At 43.3% G+C, this 22,115-nt stretch overlaps 1 protein-coding gene across 5 annotated transcripts in view; it reads left to right on the top strand.

Annotated features, from left to right (window-relative positions):
* meis2a (Meis homeobox 2a) overlaps positions 1-22,115 on the top strand; it is a 76,769-nt gene that overhangs the window by 30,562 nt on the left and 24,092 nt on the right. For 4 of the 5 annotated variants that reach the window (XM_072364848.1, XM_072364850.1, XM_072364852.1 and 1 more), the window contains exons 8-9: positions 1,705-1,850; positions 21,867-21,943. In XM_072364848.1, the coding sequence (XP_072220949.1) occupies positions 1,705-1,850; positions 21,867-21,943 (223 nt within the window). The remainder of the gene's footprint in view (positions 1-1,704; positions 1,851-21,866; positions 21,944-22,115) is intronic. The other variant, XM_072364849.1, reaches the window with a different exon arrangement.

Below are 22,115 nucleotides of genomic sequence, written 5' to 3'. Positions count from 1 at the left end.
TCACAAGTTGTGTTTTTACTGAAGTTGGAAGCAAACTGGGGGAGTTAGACTTAGCTTCCGTCTGGGTTGCATTTCTCAGGAAGCCCCTCACAGTTAGGGTAGGGCTATGGCCAGACCAAAGTTTATTGTTTTAAGCTTTCCTGAACAAGGATTCGTACTTAGCTTGGGATTTATGGCATTTGCCACTAATGAAAGCCCATTCTACAATTACAACACCCCTTATCTGTGTCCCCGTACCCATATGTCCTCCAGGAGGGCTGTTGCTTCTTTAACTTCACACAGGGAGCGCAAAGTCGGCACTTCTCTGTTTTCTTCTTTCGTGTGGCTCTGCACTAATGATGTGGAAGGAAAACACTGTGCACAGACAGAAAAGAGAGACAGAGAAGAAAAAAGAGAGGGAAAAAATGGGGGCAGAAAAAAGGAAAAGAAAGAGGAAAAAGTTAGAAGTGCGGGCCCCTGCTGGCCATGAATTCTTCATTTATTTTGCATTTGATTACGCCACCAGTCGGATCCTTTTTCTTTCCCCCTTTTTAATGTTATTAGTTCAAATATTTATGCGAGATTAAGGCTTGTATAGGTGGTTGTGATTGATGCCTCCCCAAAAACAGGAGGACATGTGCGTCTGAATTTTGAGAATGTCAGGGTCCTTCTCTTCCTTAGTGGAGGAGTTTTTCAGATACATAATTTAGATGCCCTCAAGGAAGGCTTTCAAGGCATTTGTGCCCGGGGGCAAGAAAAAATAACCATGACTGTTAAAAGTAAATCATTTTTGCTAATGCACAATTAATGCCGAGGAAGAGGAACAAGAAAAAGGCAAGGGACAAAGATGGAAACTTCGATTTGAAGGAGAAATCGTGCCAGCGTATGTTCATGTTCTCCTCATAAAATCAAACGCTGATGGACATTAATGCAGGCAAAGCCTTCCGCTGGCCTGTCATGCTAATCTTGTGGTGGAATAGAGAGGGGGGGGGGGGGGCAAGTTTGGGGAGGGTGGAGGAAGCAGACGATGAGTTCATTATGTGCATTGAAGTGCAACGATGAACCTCCCTAAATCACATATCAATGCTCATGCACCTCAACTGGATGGTATGAATTCATAAATCTATATTACTGTACATAACCGCATAACTCAATTCTGTCCCCTTTGGCTTTTTTCAAAGGATGGAAAGAAAAATGCCCTATGTAACGTCAAGCATGCAAATTTAATTGAATTAATGACATGAGTCCCAGTCTCTCCTGTACTCACAGGCTCCTTGTCCATTTTCCTTTTGCTTTCTCCTCTTTCAACTGTTGTCGTTGAATGAGGAGCACAGTGTTTCAGTGTCCAACCATAACAATAAAGTAATTAACCCCTGTTCCCCTTTCTTGTACTCTGGGGTATAGAGCAGCTCTACTAGGCCTCTGTGTAAACCCCTCACTTTCTGTATGGGCCTGTCTCTAAGGCCGTCTAAATCCCCCTACCTCCACATCTTCATTGCACAACACCGGCTTTGCTGTGGCAATCTTTCGGCCTTAGTGAACCACTCTCCAATTCCTTCATCTGTATCTGTAGTATTTGTCCATTTATCCATCTTTCATGAGCCTTAAACTCAGCTTTGACTGTCTGTACCTTCTGTTTAAGCTTTGAACATTACAACAGATCTATGGTATAGTCTATGGTGTGGTCTGAGATGTTATTTAACCCTGGGTTTGGTTTCTGTCCAGGAGATGGCTTAGACAACAGCGTTGCATCGCCTGGCACAGGGGATGATGATGATCCAGACAAGGATAAGAAGAGGCAGAAAAAGCGTGGCATTTTCCCTAAAGTGGCCACAAACATCATGAGGGCGTGGCTGTTCCAGCATCTCACGGTAAGTAAAGCCATTATGTTTTCAAGATGCACACATGAAAGTAACCCATTTAGACACACACACATTCCAAAAAGCATTTGCTGTGAGAGCAAGTGAAAGAAAGAGTGATGGCAGCGTCGTGATGCTCACTTGTCAACCGCCTGTCAGAGGGACACAGTGACGAGGTCAATCTAATCAGTCTGGACTGTTTGCTCTGCTCAGCACACTCTGGATGATCCCGAAAGGGCCAAACAATCCATGACATTTACTACAGTATGAGATGCACTGGCTGGCGTGAAGAAAGTTTCTCAGCAGATAAAGAAGAGTGATAGTTAATGGAGAACAATTGTGAGAGTAAAGACTGAGGGAACAGAATTAGCAACATGTACTTCATGTCTCTTAAGATGCAACTTCTCATTGGAATGAGCAAAGACTATATTTAATGATCTTTCCACCAGTTTCACGTTTTTAAATCTGACTGACTTCATGCTGTACTAATGCGTTTCTTCTCCTTAGCTGAGGAGAAATTGTTGGCCAAACAGTGCAGGCAGACAACTCTGAAATTAGCTCATTCGCTTCACGAAACACACTCATTTGACATGACTTAGATTTGGAATTTAAGTGCCACAGTACTTCACTCATACTCAATAAAATGTCTACTATAGTCTACTTTTCTGCATGTGTCTTTGTAAAAGGGGGGTGGTCTTCTCACATGTCCCCTCACCCTTGCTAATGTTAGGACATTATCAGAACATCGGGTTGTATTGATTTTGCTACATAGGTCAGGTTTCAGAAGGAGGTGGTCACGCCGGGACACATAAGCTGCCGGAGCTTGTGCCTCCCTGTTCCAAAGATGGAGGGATGATGCAGGGGATGGGCAAAGCAAAAGAAGGGAGAAAGTAGAAGATACTTAGTTTAGAGCTATAGTATTACAGATCATCCTCACATTTAAGAGGGTCAGGTGCCCCCCTGTGTGCCCTGGAGCCTCCCCCCAACCACCACCAAAGTGCCCACTCCCAACCTAAAGCTCTCTCTACCCTGATTACCTAACCAAAAGCCCAAGTAATAAGCGGCCAGCAAATACAGCCTAATTGAAAGGGCTGTAAATCCATTACATATTGGTCAGGGATAATCAGGAGTGCTTTAATCACTTTTATCTATTCAGGAGCAGTGAAGCTGCAACAGCAAAGCCCTGAGCCTCGCAGGCCTTAGCAGCTCCACCACGCCAGTCTACACGCTTATTATTCTCATCATTATCAAAATGACTTCACAGCTGTTCACAGCTCCATCGCTCCCTGACTGGAGACCTCTCGTCAAACTGCCCAGACCAGGCTTCATTCAGAGGCTTAGGACAGGAGTGAAACTAAACTTTTATTATTATTAATTACTATTTAGGAAAACATTTCTTTCTGCTATGGGTCTTTTTTCCTCCCTTGAACATGAGCAGAGTGTGAGAGGTGATAAAAAAACTAAACCATTTAATGACGTTTAGACTATGAATTTCATTCTGATTTGCACTTTCTTTAATGAAAGTCTCTCACAATTTCAGGATTCCCTTCTGCACAGACTCTCTGTAGGAGTTGCCAACATTTTTCTTTCGATTTGTTTTAAATTTGAAAGAACTGCAAGAAACGGTAGGGGAAAGGCCCAGAGCTGGGCACATCTTTCAGAGATCTGGTGAATTCATACAGAGCAGAGCTTTCAAGGCCCCCTTTTTCTGTTCCTCTTTCCTTTATCAAATCTCCTGCTTGTGGATGTTCTCCAATCTTTATTTGTGTCTTTTGTGCAAAGCCCTGGCCAGTCTTGTACAAATTATAATCCCTCCCTTTTAACCTGCTTTCATTTCTCTGCTTAGGAAGAGGACTAATTGAATTATCCCCTTTCTCTTCTCACCATCCAGTTCTCCCACCCTTAAACTCTCCCTCTCTTACACACACACATACACATACACACACCCATTAACCATTCTCCTTTCTTTTAATTTGTTAAGCAAATGTATTTGCCATAGCTGGATGCGTTTGTCGAGGGGTGAATTCTTGGGGACTTTGGCCCCTGAATGGCCTATAGCGGCATTCTGCCATTCACGCATTCATTAACTGAGGGGTGAGGAGTGAAAGGAGTGGCCTTGTATTTTCTCAAACTGAGGGGCCAGCATGAAGCTCCTCTTCCATGAGCCACAGGGGTCTCCCTACATATGTTCTCAACATCCAGCCATTGTCACATCTTCTGAAAAGCTCAAAAGGACAGGACCCCCCTTCACACACACACACACAAAAAAAAAAACAACACGGGCCAATAGTAACAACTGTTGGCTTTTAGATTCAGTATAACAAAATTGCCCTCTCCCTCTCCCCTCCCACCTTCCAAGGCTTTCCTCTGACCTCACACTCACTTTGGAGAAACCACAGCGTTGTTTTCTTCAAGACAGTCAATTATAAGAAAAACACTTATTTGAGCTCATATATACCACCAACCCTACAATGCCAGCATCCCAACTGAGAGGAAAGTACAGTTTTTTCCCCCGTATTGATCCTACAAAGTATGAAAAGGCTGTGTGGAGAGGCTGTGATATCCCTGACTCCTTTTATGTTAAGGCCATATGCACATGTACTAGAGAGCACGTGAGCTGGCAACCTTAAATATCCCACATGTAATTGGCAAACGGCTGGCCAGATCAGCTGGTGTTGGCTGGCAGAAGAGGGTCAGACTGTCTCTTCACTCCCTTCTTCTATCCTCCCTCCCACTCTTTCTCTCTAATGCCACCCCCCTGTCTCTCGCCATGAGTTTCTGGATGTCTTCCAGCCACATTAGGGGAAGGGAAATCCCAGACTGTTGGTATAAGCTTTTCAATACTACAGGGAGATTATGTTATCAGAAAGGTAAACTTCTCTGTTAGGGGTAAAATATTCTGCTGCACTTCAATAGCATGGACTACCCAACAGAATTAAGAAAATGTTGGATATGTAGATAGAGGAAATGTAAGATAGAAGAAGAGTGAGAAGAGAAGATAAATTAAAGTGCAGTGATGTGACTTTTTGCTACTGTTCCAAAAGGGATACCCTTTTGTGTTTAGCAAAAGCAAACTCTGAAATTTACAATTAGCCCCTTGGCGCCCTTGGCCTTTCCTTCCCTCTCACCCCCTGCTGGCCCTTACTCACCCCTGTAAAGACAAGGGTCGGCCTTGCAATGAAAACAGGAAGCACTCAGATGCAAAGATATCACTCTGAGCCCTGGCCTTGTCTTTTGACTAGTGTAAACCTTCAAAATCCTATGAAAATAAATAGAGGACCTCAGGAGCAAGACAAACCAGTTGAAAGTTACTGTGAATGTGTGAACTAGATGGAGGGACAGACTGAGTGATAGAGGGAGAATGGTCAGTCAGATGAGTAAGTAGGTAGCTCTTTCAATCATCAAGCGTCTCAAGTTCTGTACAGGGCCACCCTTTGGCCTGGGTGTTTGGGGAAATGCTGTTAAGCTGCTAAGCCAGGTGTATTGGTCCCCTGGGCACCTTGAAAGGGAAGTGATATATCCTTTGGTCATTTAGAGAGCCTTTGGAATGAGAGACAAAACTGAATGAACAGAGAAAGAGAAATGTTTATCTGTGATTATTTGGCTTTTGTCATTAGCATAACACTTAATTGGCATTTACCTTCTTAAATGTGATGTTCAAGGGAATATTGACTCCTGATCTGTATTTTTACTGAAGTTATGAAATGAAAATGATAGCGCTTCACTTGCATACCTTGAAAAACACTTACAATACTACTCAAAGATGCCAGTGAAGCAACAGGAACCCTGCTAATACAGGGGATCACAAAAGTGAGGACCTTTGAGGAGTTGAGTGCATTGTGCTGCAAACATCATTAGACACACTAGTGACAGTGCTCCACCCCCCCCCACCCCCCACCACACACACACACACACACACACACACATACACACACGCACTCCCAACCCAAGCCCAACATAGCATTAGTCTCCATGACAACAGGGTGTCATCGTCAGGTCGAGCCCTCCTGTGGGAGCTGCTCTCTCTGCCACCCTTTATAGATGCACATAAAAGAGCCAGCAAGGGTCATTCACAAGACATGGGCGCAGGCAAGGCCAAACCCTGGCAACGGATGTTTGTTCCATACAATAAACAAGTGTACAAGTCCATCCCTAAAAAAGGAGTGGGCATGTTGTTTGGGTAGACTACACAGTCTTGTAGTATCCCCAGTTTTGTTTAAGCTCATCTAGTCCTTTTATACCATGTGTGTTGTTCCAGTGGATGCAGCATTTAACGGTGGAGACACACATCTGCAAACAGTTTGAAATACCCAAGCCCTTTCTCTCTTTACGTTGAACCGCCGAAAGCTGTTTATTTCATATTTTTTGGTGTGTACTATTTCCTTTCCAGTATACATGGCACGACATCTATTTTTTTCTTCATAAATGCATACTTTGGTTACTTGTAATCTACTGTAATTACATTCATTTGTATATTTTATCTAAATAGCAGTACTTTTGGAAGCCAGATATTTATAAAGAACTCACTCATGTCTACGTTCCAGTGATTGAGAATCAGTTTGCTTTTCCACCTCCTTAGGTTGTTTTGAGTTTGGATGAAGAGAGTGTGGAGACAAAGGAGAGGCAGGGAGTGGGTTTTAGGGATAAGAGCAGGGGTGGGGAGGGGGTAAAGAGGGGGCTCCTAAGGGTCACAGAGGTGGAAGCCTGGAGGAGGCCCACACACTAATCTGTCATGTGCTTGTTTGCCTCAGGAGCCCAAAAGTCAGTTCTCTAGTCACCCGTAGCAACCCAGGCGACGGTTTGGTTCACTGCCACTATCCAAATGTGTGACTATCAGTCGGAGACATAGGGAAAAGAGTCATCACATTGCCACTGTGACAATACCAGCTGCTGTGTGAGTGTTTGCAAAACAGATGTTAGTGACAATATGACATAGTTTGGTGATGTTTATCACAGGAGTCATTGAAAGTCACTGGTAATGAGAGGGGGTTGAGGTTTGGTGCCTAGCTATTGTCTAGTCACTATGTTCTAATGTTGGCTGCTCAGCGACCCTGGAAAACAGAGACACAAGCCACCTCTGTCTACCATCTGTTCTTCTTCAGCCAGGCCACCACAGAGGGGATACCACAGCAATGACAGGCCCTCACAGCAAAGAGCAATCAAATGCAGAGACAGCAGTGAAATTATTCTGTACTTCACTTAAGAATTTCATCTGCCTTATCAGAACATGTCAACATGTTTTTTTTTTCCTTGTTTTTTTTTCATAGAGTATAAAGCAAAGAGCAGAGTGAGCACTTAGAAGGCATATCCAGTGACTTCAAATTTTCTCAGGCTGTGCAGTTATATGAGCTGCATCAAGTTTGACGACTCATTGCAGAGGAGCTCTGCTGTGACTTCCAAGTGTCGGTGTGGTGCAGCGCTATGACTGACAAAAGCCTTGTTTACAGTGTGCTTTGGAAAAAATGGTAGCTGTTCCAGAGATTTAGTGCTGCATTTGAATGTAATAAGCGCTAATTCGTTTCATGCTCCGACATCAGACCTTTACACTTTGCCCCCTAATCCAGATCTGTCACAGTTCCACTTCAAAGCCAACAAACCCCGCATGGAATCTATTCACATATAAAGCATGTCACATTATCCTTACATATAGCCAGCAATGGGTGTGAGAAAAGTGCTTACATGTTGCTATGATTTTTGCTTGTTTCGTTTTGAACTTTTCAGTCCCATAGGTTTGCTTATTGAAAATTAGCTTCATGCTATCATGCACTTGTAAATGAAGGGTACATGCATAACCCCACCACTTCTCCTCCTGTGTATCGTCTCATTTTCATCCCTTCCTGTTAATTTTCATTCCTGCTGTTTGCATCTTAATGCAGGTCGTTTAATGAAGTAGCAGAGATGAGTGCTTTCATTCAGGGACTGTTTACGACACATTTGGACTGCGTAGAGGTGATTAAGCTGGGAGAAAATCCAGTGCTTGCAGGAAAAAAAGTAGAAAAACCTGCAGCACACAGTTCAGTATTAAAAACAATCCCAAAAAAAGCTCCAAGAAATGTGATGCAATATACATTTCTTCAAATAATGGTTTTACAAAAGGGGTGTCCTCATTGAAGACAAGGAGCACAGCATGAGTTTGAATGGCCCCTGCAGAGGTGACTGCACATGGCATGACCACAGCAGACTACAAACAGAGCAAGACCTGTGGACGGCAGTCAGATTTATAAACTCCCAGCTCTCAGCAGTGAGAGAGTCATCTAAGAACACACATATACAAAGCCAACAAGACTTTTTTAAGGCCTTATGCTCCAATGAGAATAGAACCCAGTTCAGGAACATTTCCCTCCCCTCAGCAGTTGCCTATGTAGTCATAACACTGATCTAGACTAGGACCTGCCTGAGACTCTTAGGCAAATAGGACAGAATGACATCATTTATAAAAAGGGACCCCATATGGTATTCAGTGATAGCGTTGCATGCCCCTGGTGGAAAAAAAAAAAAAAAACAGGGTTATTAAGATGGTGGTCATTGATTCTGTTCAGCTTTCCCTTTTCTTCACTATTGGGGTTATCTTACTCATAACAAAATGTATAAGAGGATTTTGGTTACACATCTTGGAGCCGGTTCCCTTAAATTACCCCTTACCCTTCCTGGGGTTCCGCCCTGTGGGCTAGTCACATGGCCCCCTCGGTTGATTGCGGGGTTGTGGCAAGAGCTGTTAGAACGGTGGCTGCAGCTTGCTGGGGACCATAGAGGCCAATGAGATTTTGCTGCAGGCCTCTGAGCTGCTCCAGCTCTGCTTTGATATTCATCTCACACCAAGAGAAGGAAAATGCAAAGGGGAAACAGAGCAGCACAAGCGTGGAAACGGCAAACCAGGCTAAAGAGGGGAGGGAGGCAAGAGAGAGGAAAGGTTGAGGAATGGAGGCACTGAGTAGAAATCAAAGACAGACGATGTGTTTCACTGTTTGGTTTGTCATGGGACCCTATAGCTCCACCAAATCCCACTCCTACCATTTTGTGCGATTTTTCTCTCTCTTCCTACTCTTCTCACATGCATGCTTTTGTTTTGCCCAACGCTCGGTCCAGAGGCAAGCAGTGGGATTCCTGCACAGTGGGGTCCTTATAACTGGGAGCCATGTCTCTTGTTCTCACCTCTTACCCCACTTCCTCACCTTTTCATTTTTTCCCTATTGATATCCTCTCTCTTTCCCCCTCTGAACATATGGACTGATTTTTAAGAGGGAGCCCAGTTCACATCAAAGACTGAGGCTGAGCGGGTCAATTTGTTGCTCCTTTCCCCACTTCATCCCCCTCCACCAGCTACAGTGGATTCTCCCTGCTCTGTACCCTTTTACCCAGAATGCTTCATTCTGAAAACATCTCATAGCATATATATTATTGAGCCATGTATCTTTGGTCTCTGTTCTTTATACAGAGCAGACCTATTTCTCTTCATACCTCTGGATTTTTCTCGTAGTCACATGTCTCTGAAGATCATGTAATACTACACAAATAAGCATGTGTGATAGATAGCAAACACTGTAGCAAAAATAGCTGTTCCACACACTGATAAGAAAAAGCAGATGGATAAAGAAAGTGGGGAGCCAATGAAAAATCAAATAAAAGGGGAAAATAAATATATAAATCCAAATCTGCGCCGAGCAGGTCTTGGCTCCAGATGTGAATCTCTCTGAATATTGATCGTGGGGAAAGCTAGTCCCCCATATCCCCAGGGCTGCAGCAGCTGACACACAAAGCACCTCTCTAAAGCCCATAAACCAGCTTGTACAATTATTTAGATAAAGAGGGTGACAACAGCGGTGCATGCCTCCCAACCCAGAACCTCCTCCTTGGTTCTCATCCTCCTACTGGCACAACGGCTCTTCCTTTTCCTCTTTCTCAAACTGGATGAAGATGAAGAAAAGAGAAAGAAAAAAATGGAGTGTGTGTGTGTGTGAGGGGGGGGGGGGGTGTAATTAGCCACACATTTCTGAATCCTCCTTAATGTTCATTACGGAAACCAGGGGCAATTACAAGTTCAAAGGAGTTTAGGGCACCCGCAGCCCACATAATCAGTCACAAATTAAGCGCTGCTCATTTGTCATAGCACAGCATGAACACAGAAACACACATGAATGCATATTGTCACAGTTGAGTCATAGGCAGGCTGACAGGCATCAATTTCTATACAGGCACAAATCTCAGCTATCCCAAGGCACAGAGTAAGGATGTCCAATCCTCTTACACTCTGTTGCTTTGTTTTCATTAGAGAACAGCAAACACCATTTACACCTTCACCTTAGCTTCTTCAACATTATACTGTACCATACTTGCATTCATCCTCTTTAAGTGTTCTGTTTGCACTTAACAATCCCTGCCACCACCTGTCTACTGCTTTTTTCTTTTAAACCCTCTATCTTCCTCTGTGTCTGGCTCTCCCCACCTGGCTGTATCTCTGCAACACGTGACAGTGTGTGTTTCATGTCTTTCCCTGGAGGTGTATCTCAGTTACCTCAGGGGCAGGGTCACAATAGCTAATCCTGTCTTCAGGTGGCTGTTTAGCACAGTGAGAGGAGAGCTCGCAAAACCGGAGGTGAGCTCCTGTTACAAGACTCCCTGACCAGGGGTCATCTCCGTCATTGTCAGAATACACAGAAACATGCACACATGTCCTGGCAAATAGGAAGTAAGACTTGTGCATGCATACACACCGAGTTTAAACACATAAGCACATTGAGTCTGCTGTTCTGTCACAGCTGGCTCATCCTTCATCTCTCCTTCCACATAGCTCTTTATCTGTCTGCTGTACCACTTCTCTTCTAGTCTTTCAGCATCTTCTCTCATTCTTAGATCAGTCTGAGTCTTGTTCACATTAGGATTCCCTGATATGATCTCCATGAAGATTTGCTCTAGTGGCCATGCGTTGCCTGTCCTGCCCGGCACCTTTATTGTTTAAGCTGCTCTCACACAGGGACACAGTCAGGTCTCTAGTGAATTGAATAGAGCCCTATCAAGTGGAGCTCAGCCTCAGCATAGTGGGAGAGGGAACTCATTTTTCACTGGGGGAACGACATCCATCTCAGCAGCCAAACGCTGGCTGTTTCATTAAGTAGCCCATCCAGGCAGACAGATGTGTTCACCACACAGCCATGTTTGCCTATGCAAGAACGTGTATTAACCCACAATCCTTTGGGGGAGATTAATAGGCTACCAACCCCTTTCCATTGATTATCTCGGTACCATTTTCCCCTCCTTTCCTTGGCTAGATATTAAAAACTAATGAAGCCTATTGAAAACGGGGACCACGAGTCTCTTCACGGATCATTTTAGGTTATTTGGGCTCAAACAGAGAGGAATCTCTTTAAGGCACAGTTTGAGTCGAATTAAGAAAATAAATGTGGAGAGCAGTGTTGAAGAAATAAGAGGACAAGAAAAAAGGGTGTGACTGTAAAAAGATGTGTGTTTAAGAAAACTCCACTCTGACACATGGAGCGGAGACAGCACAGATGTTAGCAATTCCACAACATAGCAAAGAATTCCTAGCGTTGGAACCATGTCCTAATTGCCATAATGGAGGTGGTAAGCACTGACAGTAATGGAGTTGTGGGGATCCATCCCCAGCAACCTGAATTAGGGGCTGCTTGGCAGATCCACTTCAAGATGGCCTGTGCTTGTTTTTTTTTTTTTTGTTAAGACAGACTTCTTTTCACTATTTTTGAAAACCATTTCTCACAGAATTACTTCTCACCCCTGCTGTAATGTCAGAAGTAGGGGTCCTGAGAGTTGTGGTTTGCATTGCCGTGTTGAGGGAAGAGGTGGTGTAGGGATGAGGTGTGCGGGATAGATCGGTGCACAAGACCTAGAGGTTAGTGAGCAAAGAGTTAAAAGCGCCCATGTGATGGGCTCACCTCTGCACCAGGCCTGGTGAAAGGCGGTGGGGTGCTGTTGGGGAAAATGACTTCCTGAGACATTACCATCAATCACCAGACAGGTCAGGCCCCCCAATTCTTCTATGAGGACGGACAAGAGAAGAGGGGGATGGGTATGAAGGATTAGACTTGAAGGGACAAAAACAGAAAAGAAGATTGTTGGGTAACATATTAGCGTATTAACAATCTATTCCTCTTACTCTCTGACTGTTATATTCCGCTCTCTTCCTCTGTCTATCTGTATCTGTTTTTATTTTCAAGTCCTCCATAAAATGGCTACCCAGGCATTCAGGAATGGCCCCTGCTGCTCAGAGTCCTCTCCTCGGCTCAATTGCATCATTAATTATTCCACAGGCAATGGGCTAGAAGCAAATCTAAAGAGAGGAAGAGAAATAGAGAGGGAGCAAGAGTTAGATGGGGAGATGGGGGACAGCTGTCTCACACCCCCAGTTGGTCTCTGTCTGTCTCTCTGTAAATGAAGGATGGTAGAGGGGAGGGGCTTGGGTTACCTCAGTGAGCGGTTGTGTTACATTCCTGAGAAGGGAAGGGGTGGTGGGGGGTGGTTCAACGAGTTGTTGAAAAGAACACAGACGCTTGTCAACAGCCTCTGAGCCAGGGAGCCATCATGCCTTGCGTTAGGCCTGTAGGTCAATGACCTTCTGTTGCACCTAGACAGAGAGGTAGAAAGAGAGGAGGGAGAAAAAAAAAAATCCACCATAAGGTACGTGTCATCGCTTGTCTGAAGAAAGGGTTGGTCATAAGTCTCTAAAATCTCAAAAGCTGTCTCTCTTGCTACTTATCTATATAACATTGCATATGAGCAGTGGCTAAGTATGTGTGGAATATCTTTCTCTGAAGCCATACAAGGAAGAGGAGAAGCAGAAAAAGAGAAAACGGCAGAGCTGGCAGTCATTCTAAAATGGCCCATTAGATTTAAGGAGTAAAAGTTCATCAGCTTTATTAATGGGAAGGTATATAAATGAAGTATGAATTACCTGACTTTTATAGAGTGGCGAGAGTGAAACTGGAGTGTCTTATGATATAATGCTTTAGTGAGCTGTTCTGAGCGCTCTGATGAGCAGACTGCAGAGAGGAGGAGGAAGACAGAAAGAGTGGAGAGAGAAAGACTGAAGTGTGCTCGGGTCCCATGAGTCCAGCAGCTGGAAGGATGCCTGATTGTTGCTAACATGCGTAGCTGATCTGGTTAGCTTGGAGACGGGGACGTTTGAAGCTTCCAGGCTTATTCTATGCGTGTCATTAGCTAGCATTGCAAAATTTGCCAACATATGAGCACATACATAAAAAAGATGAGTCATATTTTAATATCTTTTTGCTCTTTTAGACATGTGCAATTGAACACGTCTGCAGAAGCACATGCACAAGCACATTTCTAAACATACTCACATAAAAACAGACAGGAGATGCATAAGGTATAAGCACACACATTCAGGGCAGTGCACAGTCAGACACAAAAAAACACACATGCTCCCCACCATCCTGTAATAAGCGGTAAGCTGAGCTAGCTGATGGTCATCCTCCCATGGGGCTGCTGGGTTGCTGCCAACTTCCTGCCTGCTTTGTCAGTGGATAAAGCGCCTAACAAACGAGAGGGCTGTAGCTAGGCAGGCCAGCCAGGTCAAAGGTCATAACGGCCCCCGGGCGGGATTGAGCCTAAGACCACTGTGAGGGGAGAGAAAGAGAGGATGGAAGAGTGCACTTAAAGATTCTATGCTATTAACCAGGCCTAAAAGCCTTCTCTTCTCTTCTCTTCTCTTCTCTTCTCTTCTCTTCTCTTCTCTTCTCTTCTCTTCTCTTCTCTTCTCTTCTCTTCTCTTCTCTTCTCTTCTCTTCTCTTCTCTTCTCTTCTCTTCTCTTCTCTTCTCTTCTCTTCTCTTCTTCTTCACAGCAGTTCATGAAGGCATTTTAACTTTGTGACGTGTCGGCTGTCCTTTGAGGAATATTAAAAAAAGTGAACGATCCTGAGGGCATTTGTCAGTCCACACAGCCCCATGCAGCCAGTCGCCCCTGGGTGTTGAGCAATGACAGGAGATATCTCCTTGACTCATACACTCCTAGATGAAAGGAGAGCTCAGAAGACTAGCATTTCTGAAAGGCAAAAACTGTATTCAGTAAAAGGGAACCGACACAACAGGTCGGGACGGGTGATGACTGATCAGGGCTTGGCTGGCTTTGTGCCATGGAAGTACTTGTGATCTCACATGAATGCACCTATGGTTACCATCAGCTATGTTACTCTACCTTACTGACAGGGACATGATCTAAAGTGTCTGTCTGCCATGGGCCTATAAGAATTTCCCTTACAAGAGAAAGATAGAGAAAAAGGGAGGCACTGGAGAGGAAGAGGGAAAAGGTTGCCTTCCACCCCAGCTGTCCATTCAGAGGGGGAGAAAATTTGACATGGTTGACTTGAACACATTTAGCATCATTAGCAAACAGGAAGTGTCCCCTGCAGCTGTTTTTTTGCAGGGGAGGGGGTGTTCCTGCTTGCAATGTAATGGACAAATGTTACCCACCATGTTTGCCTTTGATTTTTGACCTGAAAACAAAAATTGACATTACAAATGTCCTATGATATCTTCCAAATAGGCCTGACATTCTATAGTTGGCCCCGGGGGTTTCTTGTTTGTCCTCTGTAAGTGGTTGTCCTCTTGTTGTTACATCCCAAGGCTCGCTATTAGAACGTACTGGCCTTTCTCTGGAGAACGTGCAGTCTTAAAGAGACAGAGATACTAGTAGGAGAGAGGGAGAGCAGAAAGAGGTGCTAGTTGTGTGTTTGAATACTTTTCTCACTAAGTTAGTGCAGAGTGAAAGGGAGGACCATCAAGTGGAAACTCTCAGAAGTTTCTATTTGAAGAGCAACCCACCCACTTTTCTGTAGCTTAGTTGGCCCAGCTCTTCACAAATTAAACTGTTTCTATTTCAATTGAAGATCAGATCCACTTTACTTTGACTTAGCAAGTTAAACAATACCTAAAGTACACAATAGGGAAAGAGGATAAACTGAAGAGACTGTATTTTAATTTTAAGAACTTTTTTCAAAAGACTTTATCAAGAGGCTCTAGCTTGTACAGCTTAAGTGCTGTACTCACCAGGCTTGATTTTATACTTTGTGATGCATTGCCTAATTTGAAACTAGATGTTTACATTTAATTAATTAGTTAAGTATATATTTGCTAAGACTGAATATACAAGAAGCTGAAATAGGAATTACCCAAGTTAGAGGTTTTCATAGGCTCAGACTCTCAGTTGAAAAAGTTGCTGCTCTTTTACAATGTGTACATACATCATTAAACCAGTGCAGATGTTTATTTAGAGGCTTACTACGCTTTAGCTGTTGCATGTGCTCCCAATGACTTTATGACTGTCAACAGTAACAAGTGGTGTGGATATGGGGTTGTCCCATGCTGGAAAAAGGGGTGTGTCCTCTGCTTTGACGAGCCCACCAGGCCTCTAATGATCTGCTTATTGGTCTTAAAAGTACCTCGCAAAGGCAAGACACCAATTACTTCTCACTTCCAACAAGTGGCATCGTAGAGGCCAGAGGAACAGAAGAATCATTTTAGAGAATTACAAAGAATTGCATAAAAGACTTTACATGTATGGAAACTGAACAAGGACAAAACCTTTTTGGAAGGATGATCCTTTGGCTCAGCTGAAGTCATTGCAACAAGATGTTTTAAAGATGTCTTGAAAGCAAATAGTGAGTGTGGCTATGTCTTGACATCAGGCAAGCTGGAGAGGAAAGCAGAACAGAGCTGGGTGCCCCTAAGCAGGCAGTTACCACAACAAAGCCAACAGACTGGTCTGAAAAACCAGGCCAAATTCCTGCCCTCTAGGACCTGGCTTAAAGCTTGAGCGGAAACTTTGAAAAAGGGGGATGAGATGAGATGAGTGGAGAGGAGAGGGGAAGAGGTGGAGTGAAGAGGATAGGAGACGAGGGCAGAGAGTTTTGCGACGAGGAAGGGATTGCTGCAGGGGCCGTCAAAGGATGGAGGGAGAGATCAACAAAAACAAGAGTCACAAACAGAAGACCAGACCCCCACTGTGAGGATGGAAGGATCGTGTTCCTTCTCTTGAAAGCAGAGGAGCCGCCGTGTGGTGGAAGAAGAAACCATTTAGTTGATCTGATGATTAAATAGGCAGATCATTATGGCTGCATGCCACAAAATGGGACGAGGTCTGCACAGCTTATAGCCATAACAGTTAGTCTATGGATTAATTTCTAAACTAATATTTATTTGGGTCTCTTTCAAAGACTTCAGTTAAGATAATGAACAGGGTTTTTACAGTTTAGTTTCTCTATTGGATAAAAGTGATATCTATATTTTTCATTATGCATGAACGCATTTGGAAATGTTCCCCTAAAAAAAGACTCAATTTTTAAGTCTGGAGGTGCATTGGGATTGTGTGGGAGTGATTGCTATTTAGCCTCATGGAGCTTAGTACAATCAGATGCCTATGTCTTGCACATCCTTTAGGGCTCCTTCCTCACCCTCTCCTTCCATTCCCTCCTCCCTCCTGACTCCCCTCACCCACTTCGCTCTTGCTGTAGCTTGGCAGGCATACAGGGCAGTTATGCCATAGAGCCTCTACAACCTTGCACTGTCTCCAGTGAACATAAATTAATGGTGTAGAGCAAACAGGCTGCTGGCTGGGGTCCAGGAACTGGCTTCAGGAGCCCAGCCAGCGATTGTTGTGGGGGGCCGTGGCAGCAACAGCGGTAGTAGTACTGATGCACTGCCAACCAGCCTACCAGCCAGCCAGTCAGAGAGGCAGACAGACAGACTGGGGGCCCTTTCTCTCTATAATAGATGCCGCAAGCCTGGCCAGTTCGCCTTGTATTTTCAATCATGAGTTTTTTACAGTCAAAGGGCAGTCCACTGAGAGTCCTTACTTAGTGTGGAAGCTTTGGAGTTTGGAGTGGGAGAGACAGAAACGTAGTGGTATGTTCTGAATGCATGTATGAAGTGTAGATGTGAATGTACTTTCATATGCTGTTATCAGAGTTTGGCATGCAGTGCGTGCAGTTTGTTGTTTGGCATCATGTGAGTTCTGTTTATAAGTTGGCCATATCTGTGTATGTGTGCAGTTGAAAGGGAAAGAGAGAGAGCAGCAGGGTTGAGTCATTGAGTCATGTGGCATTCTTGCCTGCTTTCAGACTGTTGTCAGGAAGCAGAGTAGTTCCCCGTGAAATAAACCTAAATCAACCTAATAACCCTACCTCCCACCTCCACTTGCCAAAATCTTCACAAAGGGGGTACAGTAGATGAGTTGAACATATAATTAAAAAAGGTGATGGACATGAAGCTAACAAAGAAAAGAAAATAACAGTATTTGTGCAGCTTTAAGTTAGTCTGACACGCATTGTCTAAATATGAACTCCATTCAAGTTAAACCCCTTTGGCATCCTTAGGTTAGGCTCCATTAAAATCCAAACAATATTTATCATTTTCTATAATTATCAAAATAACATTTTAAAATAAAAAAAATCATTATTTCAATCACTCAATTTAGCTCAGCATTACTATCATTGCGTAGAAGGAATTATATCTTTCATTGTCATAAATTCAAAGCTTTTTAACAGTCAAGTGTCCTTCTATTTGATGTTTGGCAATTAACTTTATTCTTCATTTTAAATCACAAAATATGTCAAAAACCTCCCGTTAAAAAACAGTTATGGTTTGGGCCCAGTACAAAGTAGACACTGAAGATGGATTCAAAACCTCTCGACTTGATTTATTTGTCATATCTGTTTGATCTCTCAGTAATGCTGATATGCATTCAATCTCATTGTCATTTGTCAAAGAAGCCACTTGTAACATTAATAACAACGGCAACTTGATATTTAAAATGTGCCAATCTTACCCCAGCTCAATGCAGAATCCATATTAAAATGTCATTCCTTTATTTGATTGCATTTATTTCTGACAGTGAATATCATTATCATCTTCCAGTCACTTTGATTAAAAACAAATATGATTCCAATCAATGTGTGGAAGGCATATATGAAAGGAAATACTGGGGTGCAATATATCTGTAGAATTAGACAAAGAAAGTCACAATAAAGCCCATCAATGAGGCCAAAGCATATACTATGAAATAAGTTATAGCGCTGTGCCTACTTCATTTCTAAAATGAATAAACACTTGGAAATTAATCGTAATGAAAAATATTGAGGCAGATTATTTAAATCCCTAACCCAACAGCGAAAATAAATAAATAAAATAAATAACTGGGGTCAAATCACACCGGTCATCTGAGCAAATCCTTTGTGTTGTCATGGCACTGGGGGTAAACAGCCAATGGCCTGTGATTTCCTGGGAGTCATTAGCATGGAATAGGTTTGCAAGCCACTGCAACCTTGTGACCTCGCTCTATAATTCATGTCACACACTGATGATGTAATTAATCAATAGATTGTACCAGTGGCTCATGCAAGGGGCTGCATGTTCAGTGAGTGGAGAGGAAGCATCAGAGCTGGAAAAGTGGTGGGGGTTGCCTGAAACAGCCAGGATAATGATCCAGCTGTGGGATTTGATGACGGCTACAAATAGGTGTCGGAAGGTATGAAAGTGATATGAAGCAAACTGGATATTGAATGAGTAGATAGGAGTCAGCGTGGGTGAAGTAAGAGTGGTCCAGCAGTAGATGTGGTTATTGTATGTGGTAAAATGCCAAGCTGGGCTCAGGGGGAGTTTAAGGATCATGCACAGCAGATGGTAGAGCTACCTCAGCTTGTAATGTTCAGTAACCACAGGGGCTATTATATCCAGCACTATCAGACAGCACAGGACCTATCAAACCCTGTAATATAGCCAGTAGTCGGTCAAACATACAAACATGTGCACGGAGTGTGATCCACATCGGCTGAAATATTTCAGTGTTTGGCTTAACTTTCTCAGGTCAAATTATAGGAACTGGACAACATGTGTAAATGAGCATAGTTTGACCCTTTGCCATTAACAGGTTTCAGCGTAATTAACAGAGTTGTTTCGATCGAAGGCTGACACTGCCCTGAGAACAAATTGAAACTACTCATTTCTGGCTCTAATTATTTATAGACTGTTTTACGCTCTGCAGTCAATCCTCTTTTAAGGATATTGGTCTTGGTGTTTTTAACTGAACATATTGAGTGGCTCCAGAGCTACTGGTGAGGTTATCAATATCATCTTTGTTCTTGCACTGTGTTTGTGTTTCATCCATTAAATAACCACGTCATACTGTCTCCTGAGGATACAGAAGGACTTCAAGGCAGACTTTGTGTATTTTGTTTGACATTTATTCATCCATTCATCTCACCTTTTATCTTTTCACATCATATTTTTGAGTGTTCATTGGGTGGTTTACAAACATATATGTTTTGAACTGTGATGACTAAACAATAAGAAGTTATGCAGAGGTCTAAATAGTCATTCTCCAATTTCACAAAGGTTGCAGCTTTGTAATAACCAGGCCCACCATGCTGGCTTGCTTCTCGTGTCTCTCTATGTGTCTCAATTGCCATCACACGCCCTTTTCTGTTGCTGAGTGCCATGCTTAAGGGAATGCTGCCACAACGTAAGTCTGGGTGGGTGGCCTACAGTCTTAACCATGAAAATTATTTGAGTATGTTGGAGAGGGAGGGTCAGCAAGAAATGTAAGACAGAGTTGATGAAAGATGAGGACAGAATGAGTGAAGGTTGAGTACAGGCACATTGTGTATGTTCATGTGTGCTTGTAGTTTTCTATGTGTGCATGCTTGGCTGTGCATATGTGCAAATGCATGCAAGTCTTGAGGTTGCAGGGGGGGTGGGGGGGCGATCATCTGATACAGAGAGGCAAAGAATGCTGGAATGAGAGAGGGCTGCAAGAGGCATGAGCTGAACAAAATAGTTTTGTTTCTGCTGGCCTTTTTTTAGTGGTGTCTATGTGGTCAGAGTAAATCTCCTTACTCAGGGGTTTTGTGTGTGAGGAGAGCTTTAACGTCCCCACTCTCCTTGATGAGACATCTTTCTAGTTTGTTCAAACCATTCATTACTTGGTGGCTGCTGGTCGAGCTGTGCCGCTGGCCGGCATATTTATCACCAGGCTAGAGCGCGCTCTGGCTGACAATAGGCGATTGATGACCAGGTCTGGGCCAGAGAGGCTGAGGAAGCCTTAATACAATGTAAATGACCCACTCCCATTTCCAATTTAAACTGCTCCTATCCCTATGCTTCCACAGCACATCATCTTTAGCCAGGGCTTTGTCTGTTTATGTTTTTGTGTACATACGCATGGGTTTGTGTAGTATGAGAGAGAAGTGGGAGGGAATGTGTGCTCTGCTATATTTGTAAGTGTTTTGATGACGAACGGGGTCATACGAAAACACAAAAGTACGGGAGAGGAAAAAACAAGATTACACTCCTGGTAAACATAGCTGTCAAGACCATGTGCACAAATACGAATGAAGATGTAGATATGTTTTTTTTCTTCAGACTTTCTGCACACTTTGCCTTGCCTTGAGCATGCATACACATACACACACACAGTAACTCTGTCCATGCCAGCCAAGGAAATGTCAGCACCTGGCAATCAAAAAATGTATTTCTTTGCAAGCATTATCATCTTTCCTTTGTTAATAATTTTTTAGCATATTAAAAAGGGGACTGCACACACAAGTACAAATCAGATTAATCCCTCTCTGCAGTGGGGACTCATTATTTGTCCAATCTTAGCCCTGTTTGTTATTAATTGAGCACATTCCTCAAACCTTTTTTTCCATCTCTCTTTTAATTAAAACATTTAAACAGGCAGGGCTACCTGAAAGGAGAAATCCTCCTCTCTGCTGATATGAATTCTCACTTACATCAATTATTTCAGCAGTAAATGAGAAAATGCTTCTTGAGCAGCGGTTATCATTTCACATTAAAATTGGATTCAATTAGCACAAGCCATGCAAGCTTTACCAGCTATGGAATTTGCTTTCTTGATGAGCATGAGTGGGAAAGGAGCTAAAAAGTTAAAGTTTTGACAAGTGGAGGTGTTTTTTTGGGTTGTCTTTTTTTTTGGAGAATGTGTGTCAGTGGAGCTTGAAACCTTCAGAAAACAGACCAGGATTTAAACGCCACCTTTTAATAGAATTTGTGATTCGCAGGTGTCATGTCTTTGAATGTTTTTATATGTTTGTATGTATTTCTGTTTGCACACGCTTTTGTGTATTTGCAAGTCTGCGTGCATGCATGCTCTCTGTTTAGTTCGGCTGAATGAAACACACACTGTCTCATTTGTTTCGTTTGCGTGCGCCCCGACTCCTAATCTGGCCCTTAAAGACATCTGTCACCAGCGATCACTGTTGTTTTGTCATGCTTCATAGCAGGCCCAGGGGGAGCAAGGCAGCCCAAGGTCTGCCATTTATATCAGCCAATGTTCTTTAGATTGGACCTGACACAAATAGTATCATTGCAGCCCTTGTTGGAGAATTCCATTTTCAGGTAAAAATCTTGGCAAAGCTGTGCAGGAGATTTCACAGCATTCTGTTCTTTCAGCATTAGACTGTATTCAGCTGCTCTCTTTTGAAAGAGCCATCACCAGGATACATGTCAGACATTCAACGAAAGATAAATGTATTTACTGCAAATGTGCTCCCACACATTTTGTTGTCTAGCATCAAAAAAAAGACACCACAATATCTAATATGTGTTAGGCCGACTGGAATGTCTTGTTTGCTTGTCATCATGTGTGTCTTTGCATATGATCAGTACATGGACTTTACCTAGCCTAGTGTGTAGGCAGATTGGGGATAGGAAACAGGGTTATCACCGCTCACAGATTTGACAAACTTGTTTGGCTCGCTCTGACAGGTTTAACACTGAATTCTATGCGAGTGTGTGAGTGGGTGGACACGTGTATGAAGTGAATGTCTATACTGTTTAAGGGAGGGGCAGGGTTGGGTGGAGGTCACAAGAAGGTGCAGTCTTGCGTTACACAATGCAACAAAACAGAAACATATTGAATGTATACAGCAATGCGCAACAGCAAGGAGTCTTCACATATGTCTGAATATTTATGTCAAAGAGGCTCATGTGTGTGTGTTTTCTCTCTCTGTTTGCTCTTGCAGCACCCATATCCTTCTGAAGAGCAGAAGAAGCAGCTAGCCCAAGACACAGGCCTCACTATCTTACAAGTAAACAACTGGTGAGTCAAGATTTCTGTTATCCTATCTTCACCACCAGCATCGCTCTGCCTTTTATATTCAAAAGCCTTGCCTCCCCTCTTCCCACCAGCCAAGACAACTAATACTCCTAAAGTGTGAAAACCGTTTATGTACATCCCTTCCTGTTTTGTATAGACACACAGCGCTTGACGC

The sequence above is a fragment of the Leuresthes tenuis genome, unplaced genomic scaffold (genome assembly GCF_036924035.1).
Source record: "Leuresthes tenuis unplaced genomic scaffold, fLeuTen1.0.hap1 SCAF_15, whole genome shotgun sequence".
NCBI classification, from domain to species: Eukaryota; Metazoa; Chordata; class Actinopteri; order Atheriniformes; family Atherinopsidae; genus Leuresthes; species Leuresthes tenuis.
The sequence above is the reverse complement of the archived record's forward strand: the minus strand, read 5'-3'. Positions and strand labels throughout refer to the sequence as shown.